The 12,286-nt window shown below is 39.5% G+C and overlaps 1 protein-coding gene across 13 annotated transcripts in view; it reads left to right on the top strand.

The window, feature by feature from the left end:
- Positions 1-12,286, top strand: part of C2CD3 (C2 domain containing 3 centriole elongation regulator) — a 162,507-nt gene that overhangs the window by 74,712 nt on the left and 75,509 nt on the right. For all 13 annotated transcript variants that reach the window (XR_002938508.3, XR_010147281.1, XM_063783205.1 and 10 more), the window contains 6 exons: positions 198-378; positions 1,607-1,790; positions 3,020-3,192; positions 4,677-4,800; positions 9,729-9,997; positions 10,643-10,732. Coding sequence is in view for 11 of the 13 variants with exons in the window: in XM_063783205.1 (XP_063639275.1) it covers positions 198-378; positions 1,607-1,790; positions 3,020-3,192; positions 4,677-4,800; positions 9,729-9,997; positions 10,643-10,732 (1,021 nt within the window). In the remaining 2 variants the exon portion in view is untranslated. The remainder of the gene's footprint in view (positions 1-197; positions 379-1,606; positions 1,791-3,019; positions 3,193-4,676; positions 4,801-9,728; positions 9,998-10,642; positions 10,733-12,286) is intronic.

Here is a 12,286-nt window from a genome sequence, read left to right as displayed (position 1 = left end):
CTCATAGTCAAGAGTACATCCTGTTTAGCCTACTTACAGTGAGTAGTTGTGAGAGTTACAATGAAAATTAAGTGTCTATTTTAGTATCAACTAATTATACTTATCTCTTTATCTATACTCAGACTTCATAGAGAAGCAGAAATATTCTAAGCAAGTTACTCTTTAAAGCTCACCAGTGTTTCTGTTTCATTTAATAGGCAGAGGACCGAGGAAATGGACTGATGGAGCACTGCTTTGAGATCCATATAGAGATGGTTAAAGGGCTAGCCCCTCTTCAGGCAACAGTCTGGGGAGAAGCAGATTGTTATGTCCAGTACTACTTTCCAGTTCAACACTCTCAATCCAGTGTGCTGAAAGGACCTGAGTTCCTTGAAAATGGTAGGTTTAGATATTAGGCTTTCTTATTCTTATATGGTTCTTTTATTAGATTATACTTAAGAGTTTTTTTCTGAGTGAATTTTGTGTTGTTGAATATTTCTAGTCTTACTGGGCAGTAAAACAGGAGATAGGCCAAGTTTTTTTTATTTTTTAACTATTTTTGTAGCTTTTTATTTTGATACAATTTCAAATTTACAAAAACCTGTAAAAATAGTACAAAGAACTTTGATATACTCTTTACCTAGATCTACCAATTATTTGCATTTGCCCTATTTTATATCCTTTACATGCCCACTCTTATCTATACACATAGTATAAGTTGATTCTTATTCCTCGCAGTAGTTATGTTCTGTAAAGCCACCATGAACGCTGAATTAAGGAATACTGAACCACTGCTCCTAAGGGAAATATGTACATATACATATCTCACATAGATCATTATCTTAACTCCTAAAACAACTTACCCTGGTAGACTCTGTTTTCTTTATTTTATGAAAGAAAAAATGAGATTCACAAGCATTAAGTGACTTGCTTGGGGCTGCCCCACTAACAAGTGCCAAGGTTGGGATTCAAACCCCATCCTACTGTACCCAGATTGGAAGCTTCTCACTGCCTCCTACTGTCTCCATCTTCTGGTAGTCTCGGAGAGCTGAAACAAGAAGTCAAACTCGCTCACCTTGTTCTCACCTGGGAACAAACAGACCAGGTGACTCGAACTTTTTGCCATTCGGTGTATGTTCCAGAATGATTGCCAGAGTGCTGCCAGTGTTGATTTTGAGGTTCAAATAAGAGATTTGTATATACAGAATATATAAAGAACTCTTACAAATCAATCATTTCTTAAAAACCAATTAAAAAGTGGGCAAAGGATCTGAATAGACATTTCTCCAAAGATATACAAATGGCTAATAAGCACATGGAAAAATACTGAGCATCATTACTTATTTGGGAAATGCAAATCAAAACTACCAAGATACCATTTCATACTAGCTAAGGTGGCTATAATTAAAAAAAAAAAAAAAAAAAAACCTAACAAGTGTTGGCACTTGTATGGCAATATATGAATTGTCCACCAGCAAGGTATCTTTTTCTTCTGTATTATCATGGGACCTTAGGGAACCATAGCTACTAGGGAATTACTAAGTAGTATTCACTGGAAGAACATGAAAGAAGAAGAAAACACTAAGTCATATGTTGGATTATTCTGAAATGCTTTTCTTTTCCAAAGGAATTACTCTGAAGCCCTTCAGAACTGCAACCACACTCTGTGTTCCGGATCCCATCTTTAATAGTGAACACCATCACTCTCTCCTGTTGCCAGCTGAGGTTCCAGTGCAAAGGCTCCTACTAAGTGCCTTCTCTGCACAGGGCCTCATGCCTGGAGGTGGAGTCCAGTTTGAAATCTGGTGCAGGTACAGTGTGGAGACCCCAGTCCTATGCCTAGGAAGGAAGTGCACAATCATAAAGCATCCTACTCCTAACCAGCCTAGGTTGAATTATTGTAAGGAAGCTAAGCAGCCTCTTCAGCCCTGTTTTATGTTATTTGGATTTGACAGTGACTCTTGTCCAGTTTTTACTGAAGTCTGTTATTAGGATCTTATGACCCATTGTATCTCATATTTCTAATCACTACTTACATTGAAAGTGAAAGTTTTATTTATTTTACCTCCTATTATGTATTAAACATATCAATCACCTTTTTTGTGCATCCCTTACTGCCTTATTTAGTTCAGGCCCTTTTCATATCTTGCCTAAATGACTGTGGTAGCCTCCTAACTGGCCTCCTACTTATAAACTCATTTCTTGTAACCTGTTCTTCCCACCACCAGAGGAACATTTATATTTATTTTATAAATATAACTTAATAATATAATTTATATATAACAAATATATACATTATTATATTTGATTTATTTTATAAAATATAAATCCACTCAATGTTACAGACATTGGAAGATTTCCAGGAAAATACTGGCATAAATACGGATGTTCAACCCACCCCTTTACATCTGCACCACCGACAAACCAACTAAAGTGCTTAAGAGAGTATAAATATAAGAGGAAAGGAAACAGCATCAGGAACAGAACTAGGGATGAGTACCATCCACATGCGAGAACACTTTCCTAAATACAATTAATTGTCAGTCGAGTACAAAAAAGATTTTTAAAACCACCTAGGTTTGAGTTACAACTTTGCGATCTAAGAATGGATTGTTTTGACATAAGAAGGAAATAGAGTAGGTACTGACAGATCCTCATTACCCTGGTAAATTAGAGGGGCTTCAGCATGAAGATGAGAGTAAGCCATGAAAGATATTGGGCCTACTCCACTTTGAACCACTTTTGCTGCTGCAAGATGGAAGCTTTCAGGAGTGGCCACCCCCGACAGGTTCAAGGCATGTACAGTTACCGCACAGAAAACTTGAGGGAAGCTGGGCTTTGTCCTGAACTCAGGGTATAATTTATGGAGTTCCTCCTCCATGTAATGAGTGGTAAATTTAGCCAGACACCATAGCTGCGTACTACCAACACAGAACAATCAGGCACCAAAGATAACCAGGTAGTGAAGGCTGATCTGTGGGGCAGACTGAATCATTTATCACCTAATTCTTCTGACAACTTGTGCTTTTGTGGTTTACAGATACTATTATCCTAATGTGAGAGACCAGAAGGTCGCCAAAGGAACCTTGCCATTATCAAGGATCTGTGCTATGGTAACCACCCAGCATCGTGAGGATGTGGGAATACAGACCTTTAATCTCCTTTTAACCCCCAGGATTGAGAACAGGAAAGAATTGAGGAACCAGTCATCAGGTAATTGAAAACAAGTTTGTCTTTTTCTTTCAAAATCAGTATACATAAAAATATATAAAATAGCCGGGTGCGGTGGTTCACACCTCTAATCCCAGCACTTTGGGAAGCCAAGGCAGGCGGATCACCTGAGGTCAGGAGTTCAAGACCAGCCTGACCAACATGGAGAAACCCCGTCTCTACCAAAAATACAAAAAAATTAGCCAGGCATGGTGGCCCATGCTTGTAATCCCAGCTAATTGGGAGGCTGAGGCAGAAGAATTGCTTGAACCCAGGAGGCAGAGGTTGCAGTGAGCCAAGATCAAGCCATTGTACTCCAGCCTGGGCAACAAAAGCGAAACTCGTCTCAAAAAAAAAATATATATATATATATACACACACACATATATATATATATATAAAATATACACTATACATAAACATCCCTTTTCTCTCTAAATTAGTGATTCTCCACATTTTGAGGGATTTGCCCTTTTGAGGATCTGATGAAAACTGTAAGACACCTTGTCTTGGAAAAAAATGAGTATAGAATATACACTGCCAATTTTGTATACAATTCTAGAAAACTCATAGCTCCATGGAGTCTATGTAAATGTTGCTTGTCTCATTTCACCTTTAACTTCAGCAAGCATTTTATAAGCCCTCATGCCATAAATTCTAAGCGTTATATGGTACACTCAGAGAATTGTTATTCCAAGCCAACATGAGCAGATGGGGGATTGGTAGAAGATAGCGTGAACCAGGAATTCACTGTAAGGGAAGAGAAGGCTAGGGTTTAAAGTTAGGAGAGGATTAATTCGAATTTGGAGATTCGAATGATATTACATCCTAATGCTTCCAGCAGGATGGTGTACCCTCTAAATTTATCATCAGATAACGAAGTTTAGCCTCCTATATCAAGTTGCTGTACATGCTTGCTAAAGAGTATCTGCCAAAACAATAGGTTTTATGTCACCATAATTAAGATTGAGTTGTTTCTCCTGACCCTCCCTGATCAGCTTATTCTGTTATTCCATAAAGCTCTCCCTGAAATGTGACAGTAGGATGATAGAGGTTTTATAAAAAGGTAGCATGAGAAGGATATTTCAGGTGGTGATGGTAGGAGGGTGATAGAAGTATGTGAGGTGTGGAAACCGTTTGAAAGTTTAAAAAGAAAATGGCTAGAGCCCATCTCAATTCTATAAACATAATTGGGGGTAAAAAAAAAAATCTGGAGTTAAGTTCTGCCTTCAGTAGTTGTGTAATCTTGGCAAGGAATTAATTCTCTGAACCATAATTTCTTGAATGTAAAGTAAATTAGTAACCTGTTAAACCTTTATTAACCTTAAAGAATAACAATGTGATTATGACTAGGACAGATTCTCTCATTGCCCTTATTGTTCGTTGTAGTGTTAATCCTCTTCCATCCTTCCTGACCAAAACTTTGTGGTTTGGTGGAACAGAGATTCTTCTGACCAACCTTCTTTCCTTGTGTCCTCATTCTTCAGGTTTACTGGATGTGGGCCTAAGGTACAGGCGTAGTCCAAGAACAGCAGAGGGAGTTCTTGCTGCCCGAACTGTTTCCATCTCAGTCCAGATTATCAGAGCCTGTGGTCTGCAAGCAGCAGCCAAGTAAGTCCACCTGAGACAAGCAATTCTCAAGCCTTTTACACTGCAATCATTGTAAAATAATGCTCAGATATGCAAAACTTTCTTAGGTATAATTTCCAGTTCACTAACCACAACTCCTCTTTTTCTGTTAAGAAAGCATTTCAGAATATGAGTAAATCACTTGCAAACGTTGCTATTTTAACTGTTAGCAACTTAGCTCCTTGACCTTGCCCAACAATTTTATCCTGTGCCTTTCTTAACAACTTAGTCTTATGGCCATACCCTACACCATCAAACCATGCCATACCCAATCACTGCAACTCCTGTGTAATCTCACTTCATTCCTTTCAGTCTCTGAGTACTACCTCCTATTTTTCCAGCTTGCACCCCTTTAGTCTGTTCTCAACATAGTAGCCAGTGAACCTATGAACACTTAAGTCTAGCTTTGTCGCCCAGGCTAGAGTGCAGTGGTGGGATCCTCATTACTGTGTTGGTCAGGCTGATCTCGAACTCCTGACCTCAAGTGATCCACCCGCCTCAGCCTCCCAAAGTGCTGGGATTACAGGCGTGAGCCAGTGCACCTGGCCTATGTTTGATCTTATTCAGAGTAAAAGCCAGAGCCCTTAAAATGGCTATGAGACCCCATATGATCTAAACCACGTGCCCCACCCCCCATCTATCTTTGTGATCTCATCTCCTGCTAGTCTCCCCTCTGCTTACTCCACTCCAGCCACAACCCCCATGTTGCTTCTGAACACACCAAGCATATTTTCCTCTCAAGGCCTTTGTCTTGCTGTTTTCTCTGCCTGGAACACTATTTCTCTAGAAAAACAGCACAGCCCTTTCCCTTACCTCCTTCAGGTCTTCACTCATACTTCTCTCTGCCTTGAATATTCTTCTTCCTTTTGTCTACTTAACAAACTCCTATTTTCCTTCAAGACTTTGCAACATCTTTACAGTCTCTCTTTATTTCTTTGTACGTGTAGGCAGAGTTGGTGGTTTTTCCTTTGTTAACACCTTAGTTGTAGCACATATTCTGTTTCAATTATTGGCATACATGCATTTTTCTCCCACTAGGCTGTGAGTTCCTCTAGTCAGAGATACTGCCTGAGCTCCTCTCCATCCTTCTAACCTCCTAGCATAGTTCTAGCATATAACAGGCACCCAGTAAGAAAGAGAACTAGATCAGGCTCCTGCTTCAGACTGACACCCTTTGAACAAAGAAACAGACAAGTGCTCCCTAACTTTTTCCCTGTTGTAGCTGAGGGTCAAACTGTTCACCTATAACTTTATGGTCTCCAAATAAGAAATTGCATTATTGTGTGAGATCTGATGCTGAAGAGCTAAGATACTCAGTGTAGTTAATATTGTTCCTCACTAAATTCTCCACGTAGACTCTTTCAGTTACTGCCCAAGAACATCTTAGTGTTAGTGAAGGTGATGTCAAGACAAGTTGGTTTTGGGTTTTGTTTTTATGTTTGTTTTGGTTTTTGGTGTGTTTCATTTGTTTGTTTGTTTAATTTCAACTTTTTATTTTAGATACAGGGGTACATGTGCAGATTTGTTATATGGGTATATCACATGATGCTAAGGTTTGGGGTACAGATCCCATCACTGAGACAGTAAAGCAGTTTTATAATCATACCACTTCCTTACATTAAAACTTGATGATTTCCCATTGTTGATAGCAGTGATCTCATAATTTTAATTATGCATTCCTATTAATAAAAAAGGTAGCATACCCTTTAAATATGTACATATTTACTCATGTATAAATCATCTTCATGTACTGCTATACTCATATACAAAATATATTCTAAGATATACCATGGAATAGAAAAACTTTAATATATGAGATAACCAATATAGTTTATCCTATGAACCTCCTAAGTTGTATACAGCCTTCTTTAGGGATCATTGGTCCATATAATAAGGTCCAACTTCCTTAGCTTGGCATTCAAGCCCCTTCAAAATAAATCTGAGTCTTAAAAGAAGAATAGTAGTTATCAAGATACCCAAAAGGGGTGAAAATTATTTTGGTGAAAGAGAAGAACATGTGCAAAGGCAGGGAGGCATGAAACTTGTGTTTTTGGAGTACCTCCTCAGTCTCAGATCCAGCCAACATCAGAATTCTTCAATATGGCATTAAATTAACTAGCATTTAATTGGCAGAGAAGGACTCAGAATTTAGATACTCAGTAGATCTCAGAGAGGGCAGATAACAAGTCAGAAACTCAGTAGTTGCTCTGTCTGAGGACTCATGAGGAAAGTCAGATTGGATGACAGGCAGTTTGTTCTAAATCTCCCATTTGGTCTGTGTCATATATTCAAGGAGGGAGAACAAGAAGCCAGGCCAGTTCTGACACAACACTCTTCTGGTAGGTTGGGAGAGGTTCACAGGATGTGAGACAATGCATGGTGTAATGGACACAGAACTGTTCTAGAAATCAGACACTATAGCTTCTAGTCTCACCCCCATCTCCTACTAGCTGTGTATGATTTGGGGCTGATTTCTTTACTTCCATGAGCTTCGGTTTCTTCATCTGAAATGGAAATTTTAAATACCTACCCTGCTTTTATAGGGATCAGTGTAAAAATTAACAAATATGAAGTCATTTTATAAACTACAAACTATTGTACAAATATACAGATTTTTATGATTACTTCCACTTGTATAGATAATTGTGACCTCTATTTGCCAGTAAAATCAGGGAAGTAAATTTTGCATTGCCTCTTACTGAAAAGAATTCTTGGTGTTCTAAACTTACCCCTCTTGAATCCTTACGCTGGCATCTAGATAGCAGGTGCTGTAAATTAGTCTTCTCTCATCAAGAAACACCAGCCTCCATCTTACCTGCCAGTGGTCTTCCTGAAAATACATTGTTGGTGCCTATGTAAAGTAGGCACTTCTTACTGACTTGCTTCTTCTAACTCACCTGATCTTTAACTCAGAGTGAATAGAACCTTTCTTGGACATAGCCAGTAGTCTTTAAATGCCGTGAAGCTAAGGAATTGAGGCTACTTCACTACTATATATCCAGCTGAGCCCAAGGCATGACACACAGAGCAGATACCCAGCAAATAACGACTGAATGAGTGAATTCAAACCAGCTTGGGGCCCAAGCCTTTCTGCCATCTCACTGCCATCTCTGAAAGTTCCCTATTAAGAGTCCTTCACTGTCCATATGCAAGTTCTTTCTTTTGTATATATTATCTAATGTTATCTTTACAACACCCTATGAGTATTTTATCCTCATTTTTTTTTTTTTTTGAGATGGAGTTTCACTCTTGTCGCCCCAGCTAGAGTGCAGTGGTGCGATCTCAGCTCACTGCAACCTCCGCCTCCTGGGTTCAAGCGATTCTCCTGACTCAGCCTCTGAGTAGCTGGGATTACAGGCGCCCGCCACCACACCCGGCTAAGTTTTTGTATTTTTAGCAGAGATGGAGTTTCGTCATGTTGGGCAGGCTGGTCTCAAACTCTTGACCTCAGGTGATCCGTCCACCTCAGCCTCCCAAAGTGCTGGGATTACAGGCGCGAGCCACCGCACCCAGCCTATCCTCATTTTTTAAGCTACTGCTAGCATTCAATTTATTTTCACCCCATTTTTCCTAGGCATAATATATACTTCATGGTATACTATTGTATGGATGCACATTAATCTTCTGTTAATGATAAATCATCTATTAATGATCATTAACGATAATGAAAAGGAAAAAGTTTTTCTTTTTTTCTTAGAAATGAAATTGCAGTAAGCATCCAAATATATAATATACATCTTTAGTATTTATATACTATCTTATGTTAACCTCATCTTAGTGAAGAGGAAACTGAGACTTAAAGGAGGTTGAATAACTTATCTAGAGTCACATGGTAAGTAAATGGTGGAGCCAGCATTCAAACCCAGATCTGTATAACTCCAAATTACTACTCTCTATGAAGTACAGTAAGGTTTTAACAGGAAGGAACCCAGAAGTCTACTTTAGGGATATCAAGAAATGCTTCAAAAATAGGTGATTTCTTTGCCTAGATGTCAACTCTATCGCCTTGGGGAGTTTAGGGAAAGGGGGTTTGTCCCATACTGTAGCTACACCCAAATGACTTGACTACTCTTTATGAGTGTCGTTAAAGGTGTGTAGATTCCATTTGTACATCATGGAACATCTGTGCTGAGAAAGATAAAAGCAGCCCCAGACTTCTGGGAATTGGGCCAAAATTCATAGGTAGGCTTTGGTGTTTTCTTGTTGACCATAAGTAATCTTACAGAACATCAGCATCAGACAAGATCACTGTATGACTATGATGAAGTGAGACAAAAACAAGACAGCTCCATCATCATGTCTAAGCACAGACCAAAACGAGGTCACTTATGCAAACCATAGAAACAGCCAACATCCTCCTGTCTGGCTAAAATGAGTGACAGCTGCTGCTTCACCAGTTATAGCTTTAGCCTTACTCTAGTATTCCCTCCGTCTAGATAAGATTCTTTAAGGAAATCAATCCAGAGCAAAGCCCTGCTCCTTTAAGCCCTCACTCAAGTCAGCTAACACAAGTCCAATGCTGATAAGCCCTTTCTGATACTTCTCACTGAAATGTACTATGGTTCCCCATGGTGTATATTTTCCTTAATTGCAATGAGCAGTAAACCCAGCTTGTTCAACTAGAGTTGGTTCCTGTGGTCCTTGACTTAAGAGCATTGACAGGACAGTGGGTCATCCTCAGAGTCACTCTGATGGGCAGATGTTATCCCCTCCACTCCCATATACATATGCCATGATATCTAGATTACTAAGAAAGCCCATTGTGGCACTGCCAAAAGCCTAGATAGAAAGCATATAGTTGGTTTTATTCTTGGTGGTCTCATAGAAGTAATGAAGTTATTTTCTAGGAAATCAAGCTGATTTCTAATGTTACCATGGTATCTTCTCATTTCCACCCTTCTCCTCTACAGGGCTTTGGCTGAACAGGAACCCGCTCTACAGTTTAGTGCCACAGTCGGGGTCAATGCCTCTGTCACCACTCATCTCTCCTTCCTGCCCCAGGGAGAACAGCGCCGAACCCACCCTGTGGCCTGTTCTTTCTGCCCTGAGTTCTCCCATCATGTTGAGTTCACATGTAACTTGGTGACTCAGCACTGTAGTGGAGAGGCCTGTTTCCTAGCAGAGTTGTTGGAGTTTGCAGAAGTTATTTTTGCTGTCTATCATGAAAATACCAAGTCAGGTGAGCACCATATGACTTGTCACAATCAAAATTAAAAGAGGCTGCATTGTGAATGGTATAGCCCTTCCTAGGAGATACATACTGCAGTATTTAAAGGTGAGGAGTCATAATCTCTGCAACTTATTTCTGAAAGATATAGCAAAAAATAAGGATATGTACTAAGTATGTAAGAGAAAGATAGTGTAGAGAGAAATAAAGCAAATGTGTCAGTGTTAATGGGTGTATCGAGATGAAGGGTGTGTAGGAGTTCATTATTGTATTTTTGCAACTTTTCTGTATACCTGAATTTTTTTCAAAACATTTAATTTAAAAAATGGGCTGGGCACAGTGGCCCAAACCTATAATCCCAGCACTTTGGGAGGCCGAAATGGGAGGATCACTTGAGCCCAAGAGTTCAAGGTGCAGTGAGTTATGATTGCACCACTGCATTCCAGCCTGGATGAGAGAGTGAGACCCTGCCAAAAAAAAAAAAATGAAGGCATTCAGGCTTTGATTGGGGCATGAGCAAGAGCAAGATAATCTCTAATGCATTTTACAAAACTAAGATTTAGTGCATATAAGGGGAGGGTTGTGTGGATATACTGTAAACAAGCCCCTTGATGAATAGACCATCAAATAATTTTTCTTTTTTGCTTGATTTAACAGCAAGTGATATAATCAGTATTGAGTCATGCAAAGAGTATCTGCTTGGAGTAGTAAAAGTTCCAACAAAAGAGCTGCTGATCAAGAGATCTGGTAAGCATCCTGGATTATCACTTTCTGATGCCACCCTTTCCCTTTCACTTCCCTACAAGAGGTCATCTTCTCTGTCTCTCATGTAAGATATTTAAAAGAAAACACAACCCCTTAACACATGCTTCTGAACTCTCTCCAATACCTCAAATGTTTTTTTGAACATTTGTTTAAAGATCTTAATTAATTTTATTTGCAATCGGGAATACTTCATTTCATAAAATAAAATGTGTTCCAATGAGCTGAGCAGAAGAGGTTGATTTTACAGATGGAGAAGTCCTGAAGAAAGGATAAACACAGACCAGGCATGGTGGCTCACGCCTGTAATCCCAGCACTTTGGGAAGCCAAGGCGGGCAGATCACCTGAGGTCAGGAGTTCGAGACCAGCCTGGCTAACATGGTGAAACCCCGTTTCTTTTTTCTTTTTCTTTTTTTTTTTTTTTTTAATTATACTTTAAGTTCTAGGGTACACGTGCACAACATGCAGGTTTGTTACATAGGTATACGTGTGCCATGTTGGTTTGCTGCACCCATTAACTCGTCATTTACATTAGGTATTTCTCCTAATGCTATCCCTCCCCCTGCCCTCCACCCCATGACAGGCCCTGGGGTGTAATGTTCCCCGCCGTGTGTCCAAGTGTTCTCATTGTTCAGTTCCCACCTATGAGTAAGAACATGCGGTGTCTAGTTTTCTGTCCTTGTGATAGTTTGCTCAGAATGATGGTTTCCAGCTGCATCCATGTCCCTACAAAGGACATGAACTCATCCCTTTCTATGGCTGCATAGTATTCCATGGTGTATATGTGCCACATTTTCTTAAGCCAGTCTGTCATTGATGGATATTTGGGTTGGTTCCAAGTCTTTGCTATTGTGAATAGTGCCGCAATAAACATACATATGCATGTGTCTTTATAGTAGCATGATTTACAATCCTTTGGGTATATACCCAGTCATGGGATGGCTGGGTCAAATGGTAATTCTAGTTCTAGATCCTTGAGGAATCGCCACACTGTCTTCCACAGTGGCTGAACTAGTTTACACTCCCACCAACAGTGTAAAAGCATTCCTATTTCTCCACATCCTCTCCAGCACCTGTTGTTTCCTGACTTTTTAATGATCTCCATTCTAATTGGTGTGAGATGGTATCTCATTGTGGTTTTGATTTGCATTTCTCTAATGACCAGTGATGATGAGCATTTTTTCATGTGTCTGTTGGCTGCATAAATGTCTTCTTTTGAGAAGTGTCTGTTCATGTCCTTTGCCCACTTTTTGGTGGGGTTGTTTGTTTTTTTCTTGTAAATTTGTTTGAGTTCATTGTAGATTCTGGATATTAGCCCTTTGTCAGATGAGTAGGTTGCGAAAATTTTCTCCCATTCTGTAGGTTGCCTGTTCACTCTAATGGTAGGTTCTTTTGCTGTGCAGAAGCTCTTTAGTTTAATTAGATACCATTTGTCAATTTTGGCTTTTGTTGCCATTGCTTTTGTTGTTTTAGTCATGAAGTCCTTGCCCATGCCTACGTCCTGAATGGTATTGCCTATGTTTCCTTCTAGGGTTTTT

The sequence above is a fragment of the Pan troglodytes genome, chromosome 9 (genome assembly GCF_028858775.2).
Source record: "Pan troglodytes isolate AG18354 chromosome 9, NHGRI_mPanTro3-v2.0_pri, whole genome shotgun sequence".
NCBI lineage: Eukaryota > Metazoa > Chordata > Mammalia > Primates > Hominidae > Pan > Pan troglodytes.
This window is presented reverse-complemented; position numbering and strand designations above follow the sequence as displayed.